Source organism: Sebastes fasciatus, chromosome 12 (genome assembly GCF_043250625.1).
Source record: "Sebastes fasciatus isolate fSebFas1 chromosome 12, fSebFas1.pri, whole genome shotgun sequence".
NCBI classification, from domain to species: Eukaryota; Metazoa; Chordata; class Actinopteri; order Perciformes; family Sebastidae; genus Sebastes; species Sebastes fasciatus.
In genome coordinates this window covers 25,663,644-25,687,576 of record NC_133806.1, presented here as the reverse complement: position 1 = coordinate 25,687,576, position 23,933 = coordinate 25,663,644, and the positions used below count along the sequence as shown (strand labels likewise).

General features: G+C 39.9%; 2 protein-coding genes across 4 annotated transcripts; both read right to left on the bottom strand.

The window, feature by feature from the left end:
- Positions 1-791: 791 nt before the first annotated feature.
- Positions 792-16,632, bottom strand: LOC141779510 (semaphorin-4A-like). Its single transcript, XM_074654380.1, has 15 exons — positions 16,527-16,632; positions 15,338-15,668; positions 11,074-11,234; positions 10,906-10,968; positions 9,983-10,081; positions 8,432-8,528; positions 8,162-8,284; positions 6,662-6,789; positions 6,372-6,553; positions 5,700-5,838; positions 4,923-5,103; positions 4,710-4,825; positions 3,697-3,860; positions 2,615-2,685; positions 792-2,447 (listed from the first exon to the last, which is right to left on the bottom strand). Exons 2-15 carry the CDS (start codon positions 15,423-15,425, stop codon positions 1,696-1,698), a joined length of 2,364 nt encoding a protein of 787 aa, XP_074510481.1. The 5' UTR covers positions 15,426-15,668; positions 16,527-16,632; the 3' UTR covers positions 792-1,695.
- Positions 16,633-17,412: 780 nt separating this feature from the next.
- On the bottom strand, positions 17,413-23,414 carry LOC141779514 (uncharacterized). Of its 3 annotated transcripts, none has more exons than XM_074654390.1 (2): positions 22,460-23,414; positions 17,413-22,403 (listed from the first exon to the last, which is right to left on the bottom strand). In XM_074654390.1, the coding sequence occupies exon 2, from the start codon at positions 20,428-20,430 to the stop codon at positions 18,757-18,759; it is 1,674 nt and encodes a 557-aa protein (XP_074510491.1). In that variant the 5' UTR covers positions 20,431-22,403; positions 22,460-23,414; the 3' UTR covers positions 17,413-18,756. The 3 variants fall into 3 exon arrangements, with proteins under 3 accessions (XP_074510491.1, XP_074510490.1, XP_074510489.1); XM_074654389.1 differs by having other exon boundaries at positions 22,464-23,414; XM_074654388.1 differs by having other exon boundaries at positions 22,472-23,414.
- Positions 23,415-23,933: the final 519 nt, after the last annotated feature.

Sequence of the window (23,933 nt, the reverse complement as noted above, 5' to 3'; positions counted from 1 at the left end):
TGATACAGGACTATTAAAAAAGTGAATATAGTGCAGAAGAGACTCATAAAAATTAGTATTTTGAGTGGAAATTATGTTTTATGTTTTAATGTTTCTCAGCAGTGACAAGTTTCCCTTTGTGTGTTTAACTTAATTTATTTATTCTGCTATACTGACATTTACATTACATCTACTTTTATATTTTATACTTCTAGTGTAACACTTCTGTTTATATTTATTTATTACATCTACTTTACCTGTTTTATTTGCTTTATAACTGTGTGTGTTTTACCTGTTATATGTTTTATCTGCCTCGTTTAGTCTTGTCAAGTATTTGTTTTAAAGCACTGACCAGAAGTGGCAACTGTGAATCTCGTTGTATTTAATATGATGGCAATAAAGCTTTCTATTCTATTCTATTCTATTCCGATTACACATGAAGGCAGCATGTGTATCTCCACACCATCATTTCCGAGAACACGCGTCTGAAACCAACTTCTCTTTATTTCCTGAACGACACCTTGCAGCGCGTCTGAAACTAACTTCTCTTTATTAAAGAAACCCCCTAAAAGGTGCCAGAACTTAAATTCAGCAGTTTAATTACATGATCCTCTCATGTCTCTTGGATATATTTATATTTCCATGCATATCTTGGTAATATATCCCACTTCAAATGTATTTTTGTATACATTTCATTACATATGTTAGTGGCCATTTGTGGCAGAAAATCAAACTTCAATCAAAGGGCCACTGATGCACCATGGATAATGCGGCTTACACAGGCAATAGAGTCCATTGTCCATGCAAAATACAGGTTTTTGATGATTTATTTAGCCAAAAAAAGCAAGCAAACGAACACAAAGAAAACATGGATGTCGCCGCCTCTCTTGTTCTGGTAAAAACCCATGAGCCCACCCAGGTACATGCGGGTCCTACCGGCCTACCTACCTTTATAACTGTCGGTGCAGCGTTAGCAGTGATTTTTATTCTAAATAAATGAAAACAACAAATATTCAACATGTTCACATTTTATAGTTTTAAATTGAAACACGAGAGGAGACTGTGTTTGTGAAGACAATTAAACAAAATAATACTAAAAACACAAGAATGAATTAAAGATTAAATTATAAAAAAAATATATAAACTGTTTTGACTTCTTACATTCACAGCAGGTTTCACATCTCATCCTGTTTACATACATTCATTTAACTGTGTTCATAACATAAAAAATATATCAACACAAGACAGGATTCGATATTCATACAGCCTAATCCCTGATTTTAAACACAGAATATAAACAGATAATTTAATAAAATATTCATAATAACAAATTTGAGTCATTCAACATGTATTAAAACATTTAAGCATCACTGTTACACATTCCTATCTAATAAAACAAAGTATTTTTAATGTCTATAATAATTAATAATACTACTACTACTAATAACAATTATTATTATTATTATTATTATCATTATTACTATGATTATGTAGTTAAAAGTATATTTGATACAAGGATAGGTTCATTGTCAATAATATATCATACCACATTTTTTCTAATATTATTAATTTCTTATGTTATTTTATTTTTCTGATTTCAATATTTGTTTTAAAAACAAAAAAGAAATGTTGATACACGTTGGACTTGTATGGTAAAATAAGCCTTATGCTAATAAAAAGAAATCTTTATATGTATAAAAAGAGAAAACTATGGTATCAGCAGACCGCCTTCAGCTCAGGACCAGCATCCTCAGGGCAGCTCAGAGAGGGAACACTCTCCATATACTGGTTTGTTTTGCTGTCGTCCTCTGGACTGACCAGAGGACTCATTTTTCCGGTCTTCCTCTGGCTCCACAGGTAGAGGCCTCCGAGCATCAGGACGGAGATGCAGGTCACCAGTAGGATGCAAACCACAATCAGCTCGCTGTAGTAACTCTTCTCTTTAACGTAAGCGTCATGGAGCGTCTCCTTCTGGGACTGAGAGTCACTTCTGGAGGTTGGGGTGTAGCCCAAACCGCCGTTTCTCCATCCAGAATCTTCTTTACTGGAGTCGGTCTCGTCTTTTAAAGAGGTCATGAATGTATGACCTTTGTCCTTAATCGGGTCGTCCTCTGGGTCTCCTGACGGTATCGTAGAAGTCATCGGTTCATCAATAAAGATGTCCTCGTAGGATTCTTCTTTGTCATTGGTCACATGGAATCTGTTGGCCTTCGTAATGGGGCCTAAGGAGCGAGGAGCAGCAACCGGTCGGACAACGTAGCTGGCGACTTCCTCCTTGTATCCATCTTCCTCCGCCTCGCAGCGGTAGGTGTCGAAGGTGGCGAGGAAGCTCAGGCTGCCGTCAGGTGACTGGATAAAGAGGCTCTCCGGCAGGTGAGGGAACCGAGGGGAGGTCCAGGTCAGTGTGGCCAGGTTAGAAGGTTTCACACACTGAAGCCTCACCGCTGTGTTCAAATGAACGTTGACTTCTGTAGGACGCAAGATTTTAGAATAAATACGAGAGAGAGACGGTGATGGTGCTGAGTAAAACTCACTGTTTTCAGCTGAAAACAAAAACAAACTCCATTCCAAACTGTGTTGGAGATGCTTCACATCTGTGTTTAGATTTAATATCTCTTACAGAGGAAGATGTTACCTGTGACTTGGCTGGCCCTGGTTTCTCCCCGACATTGTTCTACCACGTTGCCGTCCTTCAGGTCTTGAGTCCTAAGCAGTAAAACGACATATGGAAGTTTTTATTAGACTTTAATAGTTGTAATCCACAGAAGACAATCCACAAATATGTAGTCAAGTCAAGTCAATTCTATTTGTATAGCCCAAAATCACAAATCACAAATTTGCCTCAGGGGACTTTAATGGTCCATGATCTACAAATATTTCACTATTCACAAACATGTATTTGTATATTTGTGTTGTGTAAATTCACATCCACAAAAATACAGGGCGATTTGCAAACTTTCTCTGTAAACACAGATTTTTATTTGACATAAAAATGTTATAGGTTTACATGATTTAGCACAATCTGTTTTGTTATGTTTACTTTTTATTTATATCTTACTTGCAATACTTGCAAGGGATAGTTTATATTTGTATATTGCTAGAATTTCAATTATTTTTTCCTATTTTATTCTAACGTTTTAATCATTCTATTGTTATTTTTTACTACTTATTTGTACCAACGAACCAAAGCAAATTCCTAGTGTGTACCTGATACACCTGGCAATAACAAATATATATATATATAAATTATATATATGCATTTGTGCATCCATTTGTACAGGTGAAATGATATTTGCACATTTATGGATCACTTCCTGTCGGTCTGTGGGTCACGTGACATTTTAACTTCCTTCCTGCTTGTTTGCTTAATTTTGTCCAATTCGTACCGCAGCAGATCTGTAGAAGCAATCTGTAAGTATGAGGTTTATTTACTAGCTCCACCAGAGGGTGGCGACACTCCCTCACACATTTGTGATCAATTAATTAATGACTACATTTATTTTTTATAATATTTTAGCTATTTTAATGGCATATTTATTTATTTTTTAGAGTCATTTATTTATTTATTCATTTATTTTTTATTTTGGCAGGTTCCGTCCTCCATAGACGACTTCGGGTTTCTGTTGGTACCATCTACAGAACCCCCCACTGAATGGAGTAGTTAAGTAATATTTAGTTAATTTTATCCCTAAATATGAAATAATAACTGTGACGTACATGTTGTGGTGACTGTGGTCCAGTCTGGTGCAGATGCTGGCGGTCCGGCTCCATCCACACAGAGGATCTCTGGCCAGAACACACTGACTGCAGCTTCTGTAGATGGAGCACCTGGCCACAGGTACGCCGGTCACGCCCTCCGATGTCCCCACATAGAGAACTCCCTATAAGACCAAAAAACACTGTGACATGTACTCTGGAATACACATGTGAAATATTTCCCAGTTAAACCAATAAATAAATACATACATTTAAAAATAAATAAATAAACGCAAAAAATAAATACAAAAATATAAATAGATAATAAATAGATAAATGCAAAAATGAATACATAAATACAAATAAATGCAAAAATAAATAAATACATATATTTAAAAATTAATAAATAAACAGATAATAAATAAATAAATGCAAAAATAAATACTTAAAAAAATTTAAATAAAATAAATAAATACATACATTTAAAAATCTATAAATAAAAAGATAATGTAAAAAGTCACAAAAATAAATAAATAAATAAATAAAAATGGAAATTAAACAGAAGAGTAAATAAATAAGGAAATTAATACAAAGGTGAACAAATAATAAAGCAAAATAAAATAGAACATCAAGTTATGTCACATTTTATCAATTAATTAATGGCTACATTTATTTTAATATTATTTTTGCTGCATTTAATGACATATTTATTTATTTTATCGAGTCATTTATTCATTTATTTTTTATTTTGGCAGGTTCCGTCCTCCATACAAAAACTACTTGGTTAGGTTTAGGAAAATATTATATATTATTATTATTATTATTATAATACATTATCATTGTCATATTATGTTACTATGGCTACTAGAGGTCGTCGCCCAACAATAAACGTAAATATGGGTCGTAAAACGCTGCCTGTACAAACAAACTATGGGGTGGTGTTTCTGTTCTGGATCATACAACCCCGTGAGCCAGCTGAGACTGTTTAGTTAAATATTATAATTATTATCATAATAATAAGGAGTGAGGATTACCTTGGAGGAGGAGAGGACGATGCTTCTGACCAGCTGAGGTTGTGTGAAGACCTGAATCTCCTCAATAACACGAGCACCCCCATCCAACAAAACCACTTTGTGGAGGAATCCAGACTCTGGACATCACAGAGAGATGATGAACACTTTTAAATACAGAATATGAATTTCCATGTGACAGCATCAAAATAAATGAAGTTTAGTACGCCATCTCACCTGTAAGAAGGAAGAGGACAGTATGCTGTTTGCCATCGGCGGCCTGCGTCCTCATCGCAGTCACGTGACTGTACTGCTGCCCTGAAGAAACAACGATGGGACTGCCTCCGACGCTGTCGCTGGTCAGGAAACTCTTCTTCACCTGCGCTAATTCAGAATCTGTAGCGCTGTCCAGTCCACACTGTCAGGAGGGTCACACAGTTAAATCTACAGTTAAATCAGTATTTTCAATAAAACAGGCCCAGAGTTCAAATTACTGAGAACAGAACTGGGCCCAGAATCGACCCCTGAGGGACGCCGTTTCCCTTCCTTGTATAGTCACACTTTTTAAACGTTTTTTTTTAACACTTTACTTTATCTGATCCGTGGTGTTAGGGTGTACATCACATACATTTTGGATTTTATGTAAAAACATTGTGTTTTAGTGATATTTTAATGTGAAATGAGTCATTTAAGAATTTCAAAGGTTCCAGTATTTAATGTGAATGTGTCACCTCAGTGTTAAAGAACATGTAAGTTGTTTATGTCGGGTTGCAGTCTTAATTTTGATGTGTATTTAGCTGAAAACTGAGTCTGTCAAAGTTAACGCAATAATAACGTGTTAACACAAATTTGTTTTAACGCCACTAATTTCTTTAACTCATTAACGCAACTGATATTTTGGAGGTTGTAGCTCAGTTTTAAAGCTAGAGTGAAGATACTGGTATCATATGAAACTTGATGAATCTAAGGCAAAAAGGTTTTGTGTTTGGATTTATGTGACGGTGACCTCCTCACCTGCCCCAGGTAGGAGAGTTTTCCCACTATCGGACTCCACTGGTGGGTCTGCATGTCAAAGGTCCGGTAGCTCCCGGTGAATGCCGCCCTAACGTCCTTCAACGAAAAGACGCACACGGCCGATTCTGGACCCGAAGACCTGAACCAGACCACAGATAATACTCATGTTATTATCGAGAGGACTGCTGATCTCTGATTTGTTCCCCTGCCATGTCCTAAAAAAAGATATAATAGAGGGTCTTTATGGCTCCAAGCTATAGACCAGACAACATGGCTTTATGGCTCCAAGCCATAGACCAGACCAGCATGGCTTTATGGCTCTATGGCTCCAAGCTATAGACCAGACCAGCATGGCTTTATGGCTCCAAGCTATAGACCAGACCAGCAAGGCTTTATGGCTCCAAGCTATAGACCAGACCAGCACGACTTTATGGCTCTAAGCTATAGACCAGACCAGCATGGCTTTATGGCTCCAAGCTATAGACCAGACCAGCATGGCTTTATGGCTCCAAGCTATAGACCATTGGATTACATTGAAGTCTATGAGATCTTCTGTTTTCTTTCCCCCAAAAGGGGGCGTGGCCTTGACTTTTAGTGAAGTACCGGTATGTGCCGTTTGTCTGATGTGTGATTGGCTTTAGGTTTTAACTAGATGGAGGTTTGGCTTCGTACCACTGAGAGGTAAAGACGCCATAGAACAGCGTGTCGGAGGCGTTGCCGCCCTCTCCTGGCAGAAGGGTGAACACGTCCTGGAGAACGTTGAAGGGAAGCTGTTTAGGGAACTGACAGAGCAGAGGAGCTTTGGCGAAGGACGTCCACTTGTTCTGCAGCGTCCTCTGTCCTCCGACGTCATCCTGGGAACACAGGGACAACAAGTGTTATTACCTTCGCTATAGAATATATGATCACATTCTGTACACACACTACTGTTGAAAATCATCATCATCTGTGTTCACTGTCACCTTGCACACTTGAGCCACTCGGGCGATTCGCAAATCGTCTACATAGCTGAACTCTGTCCCGATTTCGCTGAAGAAGAAGTAGAGTTTCCTGTCTGACGGGTCCGACGCCGAGCTGACAAATGTGGGCTCTGAAATACAGGAAGTGATGATAGAGGAGGAAATGTGCCATGTGGTCTGAATGAGGAGATCTGAGAGCTGAGATATGATGACCAGCTTCAGTAACTTAACATGTATCTATAAAGAAACGTGTAAAAAAAAAAATATTTATTCCATTTGTAGATAATGGAGTCAAACATGAGAGGGACTTCTTGACATTTAGAGGGATTTTTATTTGACACAAAGAGGAAATGAATCATTGGGGACAGAAAGTAGGAAGTATAGCCTGTTGTTGCTTTTTGAAACCTCACTGCACTGTGGTCTGGTTCAAAGTATGTGAGGTGATTCAGATGTATATGAAATATGTTTGTAAGGTTTTTATGGTTTTTAATATCAGCATTTTAGGAAGGTCAGAGACCAACAGGAGAATTATAGACTTTTGTCCAAAGCAATGTACATCTAGGAATTCATCAATTTGTTATCATCTTTTATGTAAAGATTGTGGTTTCCACTGGTGGAATGTAACTAAGTACATTTACTCAAGTACTGTGCTAAAGTACAATCTTAAGGTACTTGTACTTAACTTGAGTCTTTCTACTTCTTCCAAAACTGCATGTGATTATCATAAAGTGTGTCTGTAAAGGGGAGACTCGTGGGTACCCATAGAACCCATTTTCATTCACTGATCTGGAGGTCAGATGTCAAGGGACCCCTTTGAAAATGGCCGTGACAGTTTTTCCACGCCAAGATTTAGTGTAAGTTTGGAGCGTTATTTAACCTCCTTCATGACAAGTTAATATGACATGGTTGGTACCAATGCATTCATTAGGTTTTTCTAGTTTCATATGATACCAGTATCTTCTCTTTAAACATTATACTCCTCTGTCCCCAGAGTGAGAAAGAAGTTAGCAGGCCAAAGGGCTTTTTCTTATCGAGCCCCCTTCCTCTGGAATAACCTCCCTATGGACATCAGACAGTCTGATTCTGAGGAGGACTTTAAATCCAAACTCAATACCCATCATTTTCTTTTAGATTTTCTAGTTTCATATGATGTCAGTTTCTTCACTCTAGCTTTAAAACTGAGCCGCTACAAACTAGAAATTGCAAGTTGCGTTAATGCATTAAAGAAATTAGTGGCGTTAAAACAAATTTGCGTAAATTTGCGTAAAAGAACTTCCAGTTCCTGCAGCAATGTTTCTCTGTCTGCCACCTTTATGTCTTCTTCCTCTTTGTGACTCACCACAACACTTTGTTCTCATGCTGGTTATTTCTGCTTATTCAGTCTGACCAGAAACACAAAGGATTCTGGGAAAGTGAATCACACAAGAAGCTGGACTGATGGCTTAAACAATCAATAACTTTCTATGGACTGACTAATGAATTCTCTGATGAATGATCACTCACCCTCCAGTAAACTGAACGACGAGTCCTGGCTGACGTCTTGGCGGCCATCTTTGCTGAAGTGTCGAGAAATCTGTGGTTTGACTCCTCTGAAGTCGGTGGTTGTGGCGGTGAAGAGCTCGCCGTCTGCACGCCAGTAAACACAACAAGATGGTGTTGGTGCTTTAACTAAAGCTTTCGTTTGGTTACATAAAGCACCATTATTCTTGCTTGTTCAGCGTTTTTTATCATTAATAAACTTGTGATCATCATGTGATGAGAGGGCGGACTGACCAACGGTGATGGCGGTGTTCCTCTGGACGGGGCTGAACGGACAGCGAGCTTTATGTTTAGCATCGTCATGTCGGACCATCGAGAAGCTTTCTGCGTCCTGAAGGAGACGAAACAACAAACTAACATGTCATTTTATTTCATAGTTTGTCCATCAATTATATCAGTAATAATAAACTGTTAACAGCAACAAAAATACATATAGGTGTTAATCAATGGTGGAAATGTATTCAGATGCTTTACTGCAGTAAAAGTACCAATACAGTAGTGTGAAAATACTCCACTACAAGTAAGAGTTCTTACTATGGAGGACATAAGCTGCCCAAATCATAGATAAATATATAAATAAATGACTCAATAAATAAATATGTCATTAAATGCAGCAAATTAATATTAAAAATAAATGTAGCAACTAATTAATTGATGAAATGTGACATAAATTGATATTTCTGTTTTAATTTGTTTCTTAATTTATTTATCTTTGAATTAATTCCCTTATTTATTTACTTTTCTGTTTAATTTTCCCTTTAATTTATTTATATATTTATTTTCATTAATTCATTATGAATGTATTTACTTATTTTGGCATTTATTTTTTTCTGTATTCTTTTCTTGCCAATGGCAGCGTGACCATCGGACACAATATAATAAATAAAGAGTGAAATGCAAAAGGAAAATCGTGCAGAAATAAATAAATAAATAAATGCATAAATAAGTAGATACATTTAAAAAAAAAAAAAAAAAAAAAAAATAAGAAATAAAAAAAGAAATGCAAAAAAAAAAAAAAAAAAGGGAAAATTAAATAAATAATGGAATTTATATAAAGATAAATAAAGAGCCAAATGAAAACAAAAATATCAATTTCCGTCACATCTTATCAATTAATTAATGACTGCATTTATTTTTGATATTATTTTTGCTACATTTAATGACATTTTTTAATTTATTCATTTATTTTTGATATTGGCAGGTTCCGTCCTCCTTATTTCTTCATTCAAAATCCTGTTTAAGTAAAAACACAAATGTATTATCAGCAAAATGTACTTGAAGTATCAAAGTAAAAGTTCTTGTTTTGCCCGTGTGACTGATATATTATTATACAGGACATTATTAAATATTTAATAAAGATGTATTGATGCATAATTAGCATTTTACTGTAAGTGTAGAGCTAGTTTGAACTACTTTATATATATAGTATATAGTATAGAGTATATAGTATGTAAGGGATAATACCCTTCGAGGTGTCCATTATCTGGAGGTTGCCTCTGTGAAGTCCATTAATTCCTGATAATGGACCCCTCGAAGGGTATTATTCCTCTTATAACACGGTCACTTGCCAAAGAAAAGAAAAATTAAGACATCTGTTAAAAATAGAATATTTCCCTCTGAGATGTAGTGGAGTAGAAGTTTAAAGATGCAGAAAATGGAAATACTCAAGTTAAGTACAGGCACATCAAAATTGTAGCCTACTTAAGTACAGTACCTGAGTAAATGTACTTTTCCACTCCTGGTGCTAATCAGCCAGAATAATACATTATAAAGAAATTGACGTACGATGAAGGCATCATGGGGGCTGTAGGCGTAGCTGCCACACGCGTAGAGGTGGGTGGAGTTTATCAGCTGCAAAACACTCACAAAGTTTGGACAGTCGACCTGCAGACAGACAGACAGACAGACAGACAGACAGACAGACAGACAGACAGACAGACAGACAGACAGACAGACAGGTGAAGACAACTGTGTGGCAGTTTTTTGTTGTAAAATTACGTATTAACTAGGGCTGTCAAATTTAGCGCGATAATAACGAGTTAACACAAATTCGTTTTAACACCACTAATTTCTTTAACGCATTAACACAATCGATATTTCGGAAGTTGTAGCGGCTCAACTTTAAAGCTATAGTGAAGATACTGGTATCATATGAAACTAGAAAACCTGATGAATCTAAGGCAAAAAGATGGGTTTTGAGTTTGGATTTAAAGGCCTCCACAGAATCAGACCGTCTGGTGTTTATAGGGAGGTTATTCCAGAGGAAGGGGGCTTGATAAGAAAAGGCTTTTTCATTTTAGGGACAGAGAAATTTACAGTATGGTTTAAGGAGAAGATACTGGTATCATATGAAACTAGAAAACCTAATGAATCCATTGGTACCAACCATGTCATACTAGCTTTTCGTGAAGGAGGTTAAATAACGCTCCAAACTTAAGCTCAATTTTGGCGAGGAAAAACTGTCCATTTTCAAAATGACCTCTGACCTCCAGATATGTGAATGAAAATGGGTTCTATGGGTACCCACGAGTCTCAGCAGGGCAGGTTGTTCAAGCAGCCCAACTGTTCACGTCGTCATTTGAAGCATAGTGAGACCTTTTGGCTCATAACAACAACAACATTTAGCTTAGCATGATGAAAACATTCCCACCAGACGATCTAAAACTCATTTAATAAATCAATGAGGATGGAGGAGTGTTCATAATTACCGTTGCGTTCTTCCCTTTATCTTGACAGTCGTTTATTTCACTCTTGGATGGACGCCAATCCACCTTGACGAGAGACAGACAGACAGATTTAATAGAGGACATTACATCTACATAACTCAGTCTAAATCAAAGCATCATGGGAGTTTAAGTAGATCGACTCTAGCTCACCTTCTTCTTCAGTTTGATGACATCACTCTGACTGACGTCCAATGAGAGGACGGCGTCCCGCGCCCCTACGTACAGGGTGGATCCACTGTCGCTTAGCAACAACGTGGTTGTGTTGTGGACGTCGGGGAGGCTGAAGAAGACCAGAGGTCTGTCTGCAGAGTCTGGACACAAACACAACAGTTAACAACACATTCTGGTCAGCAGGGATATGGAGGACGAAACCTGCCAAAATCAAAAATAAATGTTATGCCATTAAATGTTAATGACAAATAAAGACTTGAACCACTTTAGCACTGAGATCTAATAAAAGTGAGTCAGTGGTCTGAAGAACCCCCAGCCTTCCCACAATGCACCGTGTGTGGAAAAAGACGGTTATTCATGCTGTGTGGTTCTTCTCGCCTCTGAGTTCACATCAGTGATCTGGTTATAAGTATAAACCAGACTATAACAGGAGGTGAGAGAGCAGAGAGATAAATAACAACACCAAGAACACATCGCCTGCTTCAGCAGTCAGCTGACCGGCACCACTTCCTGTTTCTGAGGCTGAGGCCGACTAAGTGGGTTCAGGTTTTGAGAGGATGTGGTTCAGAGCTGCAGAGAAATTCGTCGTCTGTTTCTGATCACAGAATCTTAGGTAAGAGTTTTAAAATAGGAAAAATAGAAATATACGACATCTCACAGCAGACAGTTTCATCTCGTTCACACGATCTGCAGAGAGGATTCTGTTTACGAGACTTTTGGATTACAATGAGATTTTTAATAAATAATCATTAGTAATGTGGATATAATGACAAAGTGGATAAAGGCAAACAATAGAACAGCTAGAACAATCTGGTAGGTTCAGGAAATGACATCATTTTACTGTGATGCAGCCTTTAAAACCAGGAAAAGACAATACTTATGCCATTTTACGATATCTAGTCTCATATCACAATATCAATATAGTATTGATATATTGCCCGGCTCTATGTTCATAAACTCGGAAAAAAAAGTTGGTGTTATCCACTGTCTCATCTAGAAAACATTTTAGGCCAGGATAAAAATGTCAATTTTTTCCTTTGGTTCATCACAATTTACTCAGGAATAGTAACAGTCACAATGTCACTCTGTTATGTTCTCTGAGGTCTTACCTATCCATAGAGATCAAGATCATGCATATAGTAGTTGTGGAGCTATTCTTGATCTATTTTGGGTATGTCTGTCTAGGAGAACCACACCTTCCAGCACCCTAGAGGGCTTAAGAGGTTCATCAATTAGTCCATTCTGGGCGGCAGGTTACACACAAGGTAATTGCTTTTGCACATTAATTATATAAACTCGGAAAAAAAAGTTTGGAAACTTGTGTTTGGTGGATTATTTCTCTGTTGTTACAATGCTAATGGGCATTGTATTTTACATCGTTGGAAAGCCTGTTTATTTACCTTCACAATGATATCCAACTTATAAGGATCATGCATCTGTGGGATGAGCAGCACAGCTGATTATGTGGGTAGCGCCCAAGAAAAATTCTCCAAAATGCTCTGCCAATGGTAAACAGTGTATTCTCCTGTTGGTGTTGACTCTTGTTTTGAGTTGTTTGGACATTTTTCTGACTTTTTTTTTTTTTAGCATTTTTCGGATTATTTCGAACATTTTAAAACATTTTAAAACATTTGGATACCAAATGGCCAAATGGGTTTTCTACCTCTTGGGAATCTGGCTATAAAATACTACTGATATCCACTACTAACTCTCCTATAGCCAATTTCAACACAGATTTGTGTCGCATTATCAGGGAAAAAATAAGGTGTGTCCCCTCAGGTCTATTAGCGCCACGCTTTCTCGATTCTCATCCCTCGTCACGACATCCGAACTGATAACCAGAAATCATCAGTCTCAGTTTGAGTGGTTGGAGTTACTTCTCTTTACCAGTCTCACCACAGCTGTGAATGAACGTCTGTTACCACGGTAACGCTGACGCAGACTGGTAGTTGCGATGGCAGTGATGGTAAAATGTTATAATGTGGAATTTCCACTTAATGCAGCTCATGTAAATGAAAGTGTTGCAGTGAGAGAAGCTGTAATGGAGTAATATATGGAGGACGACGACCTCTGAGCTCAGTTTCATATTACAGGACGGTTTACAGTCAGTGTGTCACATTTCAAGCTCCACTAATCAACATTTTCTATTAACAATGGATGGAAGTACTGCACTTAAGTACCATTTTGAGGTACTTTATACTTCTACTACTCTAAGACCAAAATATTCATTTATTTAACATAATTTAACAAAATAACATCATTCTGACCAAAATATTTAATATAATTTAACAAAATAATCATTCGAACATTCGTCAGAGGGACAAAAACTGAGCAACTTTCATGAAGTCCAGGTTCAATCAACGCTCTGATCACAGCTGAGTATCTGTAATTTCCTCTCTGAGATAATGCATCTGTAACACACACACACTCCCCTCTCTGGGTGTCAGACAGGAAACGTGTGGCATCACATCAGAGCTGTTGGTTCCTGTGACATGATGTCCAACACCTCATCATGTCTGTACATTAATGTATGTTATTTATATTTATTTAACATTGATGCTACATGTCAGGGTGCAATCTGAGTCAGTGATCAGCTGATCCACTTCCTCCGAGGTTATGACGCCAGATGTGAAGCAACTATAATTATGAATTTCATCACAGTAACTGACTTGTCAAAACTCTAATGCAATATATCCCTAATTCTATTTTTACTAGTCCGATTCAAACTACTTTTGCCATTCATGTGTATGGGGTTTCTCATTACAGATATCTACATTTCAGTTGCGGATATTCATTATTCACATTGCGGATATCCAGATCTGAATTATGACTAGTCGTACTTCCAGTTTCAGATATCTACAATTTAATTCTGACTTGTCAGAATTCCAGTTCAAGATATCTTTAATTCCCCTCAACTGAAGATATCTACATTGTCCTTTTTAGATATCTAAAATTAAATGTTGACTAGTCAGAATGACATTGTAGATATCTCTAACTGGAGTTACGGATAGTCTAAATGTAATAACAGATATCTAGAACCAGAGTTCTGACTAGGTGAAATGACGTTGATGTTGCAAGTCAGCAAAAGCTTCTGCTAACACTGTTCAGATGCTTTGTTGGGCCGATATCCAATGAGAAGCCTTGATGAGCAACGTCATGACAACAACTCTGACTAGCCATAACGAGGTTAAAGATATCTGTAACTGTTATTTAGGATAGTCTGAACTGAATTATAGATATCTATAACTGTCGTTTTGACTAGTCAGAATGACGATATAGACATCTGGAATAAGAATTCTGACTAGTCACAATGCAGTTGTAGATATCTCTGTTAATTCAGGATAGTCAAGCTTAGCTATTAAATGTTAAAACGGCTTGCCATATGTATCTTTAAGTGTTTTACTTAGTTTCCTTACTTATTTTAAGCCCAACCATTACATTTTCCCTTACCCTAACTAAGTGGTTTTCTTGCCTAAACCTAACTGCAGGCGTTTGCGTGGCGTACAAATGACATGTGAAAACGTTCAAATGCGTCCTCATGACACGTGGAATGTCTGTGTAATGTCGTGGTATCTATACGCCTTCATGTGAGACCTGGTTGAATGAAAACATAAATTCACTTGTTCCAGCTCATCAAATGTGATATTCTCCATTCTTTCTCATAATAAACTGAATATATTTGGATTTTGGACAAAACAAAACATCTGAAGACGTCACAATGAACCCTGGGAAACTATTTTCAGACATTTTATGGACAAGGCGATTCTCGATAATGGCCTTAAAACATTTGAAAAAGTAAAATATTAATAGTAACAATAATATAACTGATAAATTAACTGATGAAAAAAGTAAAAATATTAAGTTAACAATGTGATTCATCTATTATTATTGATATGTTCTGTGATGTTCTGTTTTAGCAGTATTACCATATTTGTTTTACTCTATCTGCTTTTATTGTCTGATGTTCTGTTTTAACAGTTACCATAGCTTTTACTTTATTTATCTGCTTTTATTGTCTTGTGAAGCACTTTGTAACATCTGTTTTGAGAAGTGCTATATAAATAAATGTATTATTATTATTATTGTTATTCATAAAAGCACAGACTAAAACATTTAATCAATACCACTATGACAAATATGTTTTAAAGTAAAAAGAGACAGATTTATGTTGCCAGTGACTCTAATCAGATTATTAGCGATAGGAACTAATTGATGATCGATTAGAAATGTTTGATGGACTTACTGAGGAGGAAGGAGGTTCGTGGAGGAGGCAGCGAGCCGGCAGAGCTCAGCAGGACGAGGAAGACGAGGAGGAGGACTGATGGAACCATGATGGAGGAGCAGCTGATGGACAGATAACGATGAACATGTGTCCTCGGTGTTGATTCTCCAGCTCTGATCGTATCGATACTCAGCGCTGACAGAGTGAGACTGAAGAAACACTCAGCAGCAATCACCACAGCTTCCTCTTTACTTAGGTCTGAGGTCAGAGGGGGCGGGTGGAGGAGGTGGAGGAGGACTGAAAGCCTCGCTAACAGCACCAATCACCACCAGTCTGCAGTCTGCAGTTTGATCTGACAATCAGAGACAGAAGACGGTTTCTCTGAGTGACTGATTTCTTTCTCTGAGACCTTTTATTTCCTGTATTCATCTCGTTTCACATCCTACATCACTCTGGTGTCATGTTTCTGATCTGAGAGCTGTCACTGACAGCAGGCGGAAGCTTCTAGTGTAGATATAATGATACTAGGGATGCTCATTTTGAAACATTTTCTTAACCGATAACCGACCCTCATTAACCGATTATTAACCGACAAGATTTGTGCCTCGTACCAGCAGCAGCAGTATAACCGATATTAGTTGATGGGAGCGTTAATAATCTGTCCTCACAATTACGTGTCAGAGCAAAGCTAGACAGATAGTGAACAAAAACTCCAATAAAACCGTGTCTTGAAAAAGGTGTGGCTTTACTGATGGTCGTTTCTGTAAAACTGAAATAAATACATACAAAGCATGTATTAATATTCTGCATACACAGCAGATACAAGCATATGAAATGAAATTACAATGTAAATAGTTCTGCTTATGAAATACTTGTTAACTTAATGTAATAAACATGAATTAAACTTCTTTTTAAATGACCTTGAATTTGAACCCTCTCTCTTTTCAGGTAATAACATGGCAGGTTAGTGTTTTAACTTAACATACATATCCACCAGGTAAGTAACTTAGGTTAGTTTACAAGTTGTACAGTTATTAGCTTAGACCTCCATTGAAATCTCCCTTGGTTAGCCAGCAATCTGAAAAGTGAGCATACACACATGTGTAGACTAAAGTAGATTCATAACAATCAATCAAATAACATTTTCCTTCCACAGGACTATTTCTTTATCAAAACAGTCTATCTAACAATGATTCACATCTTTACTTACGGACATATATACTCCAAGGCTCAAATGAAGGGAGAGAACTGCTTTTGCATGCATACTGTGGGCTGCTCTTTGTTCAACTGAAAATCACATGGAGAATCGAAAGTGAAACTTAGAAAAAACACTCACTACCTTAAACGTCCACAGGAGGCAGTAATGCACTTAACAGAATACTCCCCTCCTGGTATATTAACAAGTATGCCACTATCATTTAGTCCTTCTGTCTATTCTCAGACAAGAGCACAATGACCTCTGTAACAGGTCTGAGGTATGTTTTGGCAGTTCCTTGTTTCATAATCCTGACTTCGACTTTCCGCACCTTGTTGTCGGCACTAGGTATGGCCTGGACTACAAGCCCGACAGGCCACTCATTACGCTTCACCTGACAGTCCTTGAGTAAGACGACATCACCTTCTTGAATGTTGGGTCTCTCGCCTTTCCACTTCCGCCTTGTCTGCAACGTTGCAAGATACTCTTGCCTCCATTTCTTCCAGAAACAGTCTGCGAGACTTTGTACCTGTCTCCACTGGCTTTTGTAGAGGTCTTTGCGCTCAAAGTCACCGGGAGGTGCTGGCACAACGCTGGCTTTCTGGGTCAGAAGCATTGCAGGTGAGAGAACTTCAAGCGATTCAGGGTCAGTTGAAACAGGAACCAAAGGTCTGTTGTTCACTATGGCCATGACTTCAGCCAGAAGAGTGGTCAACACCTCGTGTGTGAGGCGAGTGGTTGAGGTTTTCAGCAGGAGACCGTCAAGAATGCGACGAACAACACCAATCATTCTCTCCCACACACCTCCCATGTGAGATGAATGCGGTGCATTGAATGTCCAAGTGCAGCCTTGGTCCAGTAAGTATGTTTTGATCTCTGGGTCATTGACATTGATTTTGAGTTCTTTGCAGGCCCCAACAAAGTTTGTGCCTCGGTCTGACCGTAGGTGCTTGACTGGTCCTCTGATTGACAGGAATCGACGCAAGGCATTGACAAAGCTGAAAGTCGACATTGACTCCACAACCTCCAGATGAACCGCTCGTGTGCTCAGGCAAGTAAACATCACAGCCCATCTTTTGCTTTCAGCACTATTCCCCCTAGTGCGGTGGGATGTGACACTCCACGGCCCAAACACATATAGGCCGACATTGGTGAAGGGTGGATCCACAGAGACTCTGTCTGCAGGTAAGTAGGACATTTTTTGTTCCTTTAGCCGTCCTCTTAGTTTCCTGCAAGTGACAAATTTGTGGACTACACTGGAAATGAGCCTCTTGCCTCCAACGACCCGGTGTCCTGCTGTGCGCAATGCGCCTTCAGTGAACTTACGGCCTTGGTGCACGACTTGGTTGTGGTAATGCCTGACTAGTAGAGTGGCTACATGGTGGTTCGCTGGGATTATCAGAGGGTGTTTTTCCAGTTCTGACAGATCAGCTGACTGCAAGCGACCCCCAACTCTCATCAACCCTTTGTCATCAATAAAGGAATCAAGTTTCTTGAGAGGACTTTGGTGGGAGACCTCTTTCTCTGAACAGAAAGGAGGGCTCGAATGATGTTGCTGTATAGGAGCACTGAATTTCTCCTTCACATGGGTTGTTCCATTACAGGGCATGACAAATGAGGTGCGTCTATTTTGCAGCACATTTGTCCTGTAGACATTCACGTTGGTTGGCTTGTGAGCTCCTCCGAGGGAGACCTCACCCACAATTACCCAGCCTAAATCCAATCGCTGCGTGTATGGTGTGTTATGTGGACCATTGCACTGCTCGCATACTTTGTGGACACTCAGAATGTCCCGCCCTAGCAACAGAAGGATTGGAGCCCTGGGGTCAAGTGGAGGAATTTTGTCTGCTACTGGTGCGAGATGAGGGAAGTACTGTGTGATGTCAGGAGTGGGAATTTCAGATCTGGCATCTGGCATCTGGCATCGTATTGCACTCTAGGAGAGGGGGGAGTGCAACCTTGGTTTTCCCATTGAGTGATGCAACAATGAAATTGCTGACTTTCCTTCCTGCTGTCTCCTTTATGCCTGAGCATGTCTTCAGAGTGTACGAGGATGAATCTCCAGTGATGCCAAACAGGTTGAAAAACTCTGACTTCACCAGTGACCGGTTGCTTTGGTCGTCTAACACTGCGTACATTCTCTCAGCTTTGTCAGGACGGTTAGCAGGGTAGACGTGGACTAAGCAGATTTTAACACATGATCTGGGCCCAAGGGTCTTGCCACAGATTTCGGTGCACATAGATGTTACTTCAGGCGATGCTCTTGCTCCATTACAAAGGTCCCCACTGACCAGGGAGCTGGACCTGGGTGTAATGCGGAGATGTGCTTGTCACTATTACACTCCTTGCACTTCACAGCTGCCTTACAGTCTTTAGCAATGTGCTTTGTAGATGCACAACACCGGAAGCAGATGAACATTTCCTTCAGATAAGCTTTCCTTTCGTCCAAATGCTTGCCTCTGAATCCACGGCACTTTGCTAAAGGATGTGGCTTGTTGTGGACAGGGCACTGATTGCTTGGATCATCTGCTTTCTTTGCAGGTGTGTAGCCCTGTGAAGCTGGAGGTGGGGCTGACACTGGTGTCCGATTACTGAACCTTTCAGGTTTCTCAGGCTTAGAATGGTTCAAGCTGCTGGATGTGGAAAACACGAAACTTGGATCATTCCTGGTCTTTGCTTGGCTGCATATAAATTTCACGAAGAAACTGAATGGTGGAAAAGAAACACAGTGTTCATCTTTGTACTTGGAGCCTTGAGAGATCCAGCGTTCCTGCAGGCCGTATGGAAGCTTTTCCACTATAGGATTGACTCCTCTAGCAGTGTCAAGATATGCAAGGCCAGGTAGGTGCCCGCCTGCCTTTGCTGACTCTACCTCCAGAAGTATGTCTCCTAGTTCTCTGAGCCTCTGGCCATCCTTGTTAGAGATTCTGGGAAAATCCTCCAGCTTCTGTAGCAGGGCATGTTCAATCATCTCAGGGCAGCCGTAACTGTCTTCTAAACGCTGCCAAATCATGTTTACACCTGCTGTTGGATTGTGCACATGAACTGACCTGATTCGCAGAGCTTGTAAAGATGATTCTGGGCCGAGCCACTTAGTGAGTAGGTCGAGCTCCTCTCTGGCTATTAGATTGAGCTCTCTGGCAACAGCTTGGAAAGAGGTCTTCCATGCCCAGTAGTTTTCCGGGCGGTCGTCAAATTTTAACAGTCCAGAACTCACTATTTCTCTCCTGACCAGGTATTTTGCCAAGTCAGTCATTTGTGGTATTTCACATGCATAGCCCCTAAGGCTGGGTGTGTGAGACATCAGTGGAGGGGAATAACAAGGGTAGTATGCTCTTCGTGCATCATCTACTGGCTCGTCTGCTCTTTGCATGTTGTTTACTAGCTCGTCTTTAATATACAACTTTGACAGAACATTCTCTGCCCTTGCAGGTGGCCCGCTCTGAGCTGTATTTTGCTGAGGGGTCTCTGTTTGTGTGGGTTTGACAGGCGGTTGCTGTGAGACTGGAGCTTGTTGCTGGGCGTGTGGTGCTAAGGAATGGGTCTGCACATACTCGCTGGTACGCTGAGCAGGATCCTCATGAGCGATCTGGGTTAAGTCTCCGAGAGGTCTCTCTTCCACTTCAACCGCTGCTTCGTAGACTGCTGCTTCAGCTGAGGCTGCTGTGGCACACCTCTCTTTTTGTAGCACATACAGACTGGCTTCCATCTCTGCTTTACGCCGTGCTGTCTCAGCCAAGGTTTTCTGATGCTCTGCCTCAAGATGAGCTTTTTCTCTCATCATAGCTGCCTCTTTTGCAGCGTATGAGACCTGTACACGAGCTGCCTCCGCTTTAGCTCTTGCCTTGGTTGCTGCTGCACTGGCTGAAGACCTGCTTGATCTTCCGGATGACTTTGAGACTTGTGAGTTGGTCTCCATGATGTGTCTGTCCACTTGGTGCTGCTTCGAAGAGCTTTGGATGCAGTGTGCTGATTACAGTGTAATTCCCGTGGTTTTCACCCGCTGTGTAATTGTCCTTTTACTATTCTGTCCTCACAATTACATGTCAGAGCAAAGCTAGACAGATAGTCCACAGGAGGCAGTAATGCACTTAACAGAATAGTTAACATAGCAGCTCAGCGGACATGCAGCCACTTTCCCAGTAAAAGTCTCCACCGCACACTGAGTTTAGTTTAGTTTAGTTCAGCAGGTTGTCAGCTGTATGTCTGCCCTGCATGACTTTAGCGAGTGGTCAACTAAAGTGTGTGAATTTGTGCTACGTGCGAGTTTCCAACAGACCATGTGTTGGTGGTGAGTGTGAGGTTGTTGGTGGTGTTATATCTTTGAACGGAGGAGTAGCAGACAGTGTGTGTACAGTTTATTAGTCGGTGGATAAATGCTACGAGGCTACAACTCTTCCGCTCCGCTCAAGCGAGCCAGAGAGACCGGAGCAGACTTTCTGTAACCTGCAACCCCGGCTCCGCCTCTTAAGGTGGACCAGCTTTTCTAATAATTATAAATATTTCTTTTAACCGTTTAAACCGATAGCATTAAGGGGACTGTTTGTAAGAATCAGAATTGCTTGTTAACAGCAACACCTGTGGCCGTGTAGTCAACGAAAGTCAGCGTCGGGCTCGCGCTTGCTCGCTCTAAATAGACATGAACGAGCATCGCTCAACACAGTGAGCCGACACACGTCAGCTAAAGCCACAATATCACTCTATATTTCACCTGCTTGGCAGTAATGTTAGCTGACCAGATGAAGGTCTCTCCATGAATCGATGCTGATCCTAGTGTTGGCTTTTCCTGCTTCAGCCTCCCGACTGCGGCCAGAGGGAACAGGGGAGACACCGGCACCCGGTCGGAGACGATAACGTTTCTGGCTGCGGAGCCCCGTCACTTCACAAGAAACGGGAAACCTCTGTTGGTCTGGAGGAGCTGCAGCATTTATTTCTGCACAAACGTCCACTCTACATTCACTAGATATTCTCAGAGCTACGAAGTCTCCTGCAGTGTGGAGTGTGCGCGCATGCACATGAGAGTGGAGCAAGCTGAGTGAAGGCAAGCAGGCAGAGGAGCAGAGTACAGCAGAGACTCCGGCCCTGGAGACCAAAGCTACGGTCTCCCCGCGTACTATGACCGCGGCCAACACCGTTTAACAGACGGGCTTCACTAGATATTACTTTGCGGTTTTGGTGCTTCAGTGTAGTTTGTGTTGGAGTCTGAGTCCGAACAGCATAGCCGCACACGAGCTTGCATATGCGAGCATGCATGGGACACCGACCCTGGTGATTTATACGTGTAAGAAGTTACAAACAGTCCCTTTAATGTCGGTTAAGGGTTAATTATGGACATCCCTAGTTTATAATGACTGTTAAGTGTTTTGCTTGCAGCCAATCACCGCAAGCGTTCTTCGATTTAATGCGACTTGTCATTGGCCCACTACTGCAGCAGCTACAACCATTACAGTCTGATATATGTGATATATGAAGACAATTGAGGTGTATTTGACGGAGTTGGTAGTTCAGCGTGCCGAGATGCCACCAAAACCTTCAGAAGTATGGCTGTACTACACGCCTGTGGCGTCTGATACAAATTCAGGTGGTGGCAGCATTTTACACAACTGAGAGCTTCCATTCACATGATGGGTATCAAATGAAATAGAAAAGAAAGGGTATCAAATGAAGTACTCTATTGGTATCGGTATCACAAGGGTACCGGTATCGTCATTTTTTAAATGATACGCAGCACTTATTTTAACTCAACGTGTAAATGACCTGAACAAACAGCAGAGATAAAGTAGAAACAGTATGTTTTATTGAGGACGTTTCCTCTAGCAGCAAACGTGAACACAGCGGGACACTAACAGCATGAATACCAACCAACCAACCAACCAACCAACCAATCACCAACTAACCAACAAACCAACCAACCAACCACCAACCAACCAGTCAACCAACCAGTCAACCAACCCACCAACCCACCAGCCAACCAGCCAACCCACCAACCAACCGTTCTCTGTTGTGGACTCGTTCTCTGATCAGATAGTTCCAGATTTAAATCAAATATTCTTAAAGTTTTAGACTTTTAGATTTATTAAGTCAAAATTCTTGTACATTTGAGAAGGTCTTCTTTTGTTCAGTGAATTAAAGGGTTGTAAAAGTATTGATATCAACACTAGTAATGAAAAACTTTCTTGGGTAAAAAGGCAAAAAATAAAAAGATTTTCCTTCAACATAAAAGCATCAGATCAGATGAATCTTACAGCATCTTTTATATTATTCATCCAGCTCGTCTTTGGCGTAACGTTACAAACATTTTTCTTTGATAGAAATCTCAAGGCGGGTTAGAAAAATATAAACCTGATCCAGCAGAAACAGACTGGTTTAACTGGGATAGAACCAGTTCTCTCAGTAAGGCTAACAGTTCACTTCTAGTCCGAACCCCAAAGTCAGAAGTCCAACAAGAATCTTTAAAATTCATTCCAGCAGTCAGTGAGTCAGAAGATCTAAAACCAAAGTTAAAGTTCGATGGAAAGTTAGTGTGAACAATTCTGAGAGTTCAAGAATAAAGTCGAAATATGTTTAGAAAAAAAATCATAAATTAAGTAAAAAGTCAAAATATTTTTAGAATAAAGTCTGAATATTAGAAGGAAAAGGTCGTAATATTTAGTAGGTAAAGCTGTCGAAGCAGCTTTTCTCTTGTAATATTTCGCCTTTCTTATAACTCTTTTCTTATATTCCGACTTTACTCTCTACATATGATGACTTTTAATCTAAAAAAAAAAAAATGTTCTTCTCAAAATATTGTTTTTCACAAACCTTTCTCAAAATATTTCAACTTTGTTCTCAAAATCTCAGATTGTTATCCCAAACACATCGTAAATCCAACCGTGGTCCATCGTCCACCGTCAGATCCAGGATCTCAAGTCTTTTCAGATCGTCCATCTTCTGGTAAAGGACTAGTCTGTGATTTTATACCATCTAATGAAAGTTTAGTCCAATCTGATGACGATAAAATCCTGTTTTAATAAACGTCGACTTCATCAGAAGAAGGTCAGATTATAACTCCATGATGATATAATCCGACACGTTAAATTCCCCATCCGTCCTGCTGAGGGAAGAAAAACCTTCTAATTTCTGTCATGCTGCTAAAAAATAATGTTTGAAATTTTAAAAATATTTCTCATGAACTCTTCAGTGTCCTGCAGGTCCTGCAAGTCCTATAGTAGAGGGTCCTGCAGCAGAGGGTCCTGCAGCAGAGGATCCTGTAGTAGAGGGTCCTGCAGCAGAGGGTCCTGCAGCAGAGGGTCCTGTAGTAGAGGGTCCTGTAGTAGAGGGTCCTGCAGCAGAGGGTCCTGCAGCAGAGGGTCCTGCAGCAGAGGGTCCTACAGTAGAGGGTCCTGCAGCAGAGGGTCCTGTAGTAGAGGGTCCTGCAGCACA

Excerpts from the sequence above, each read along its gene's own strand:
- LOC141779514 (XM_074654390.1), bottom strand. The coding sequence starts at position 20,430 with ATGGAGACCAACTCACAAGTCTCAAAGTCATCCGGAAGATCAAGCAGG.
- LOC141779510 (XM_074654380.1), bottom strand. The coding sequence starts at position 15,425 with ATGGTTCCATCAGTCCTCCTCCTCGTCTTCCTCGTCCTGCTGAGCTCT. Across the intron at positions 11,235-15,337 it reads ACGAACCTCCTTCCTCCTCA|ACTCTGCAGACAGACCTCTG; the intron begins GTAAGTCCATCA and ends GTTTGTGTCCAG. Across the intron at positions 2,448-2,614 it reads CAGGGCCAGCCAAGTCACAG|AAGTCAACGTTCATTTGAAC; the intron begins GTAACATCTTCC and ends TGCGTCCTACAG.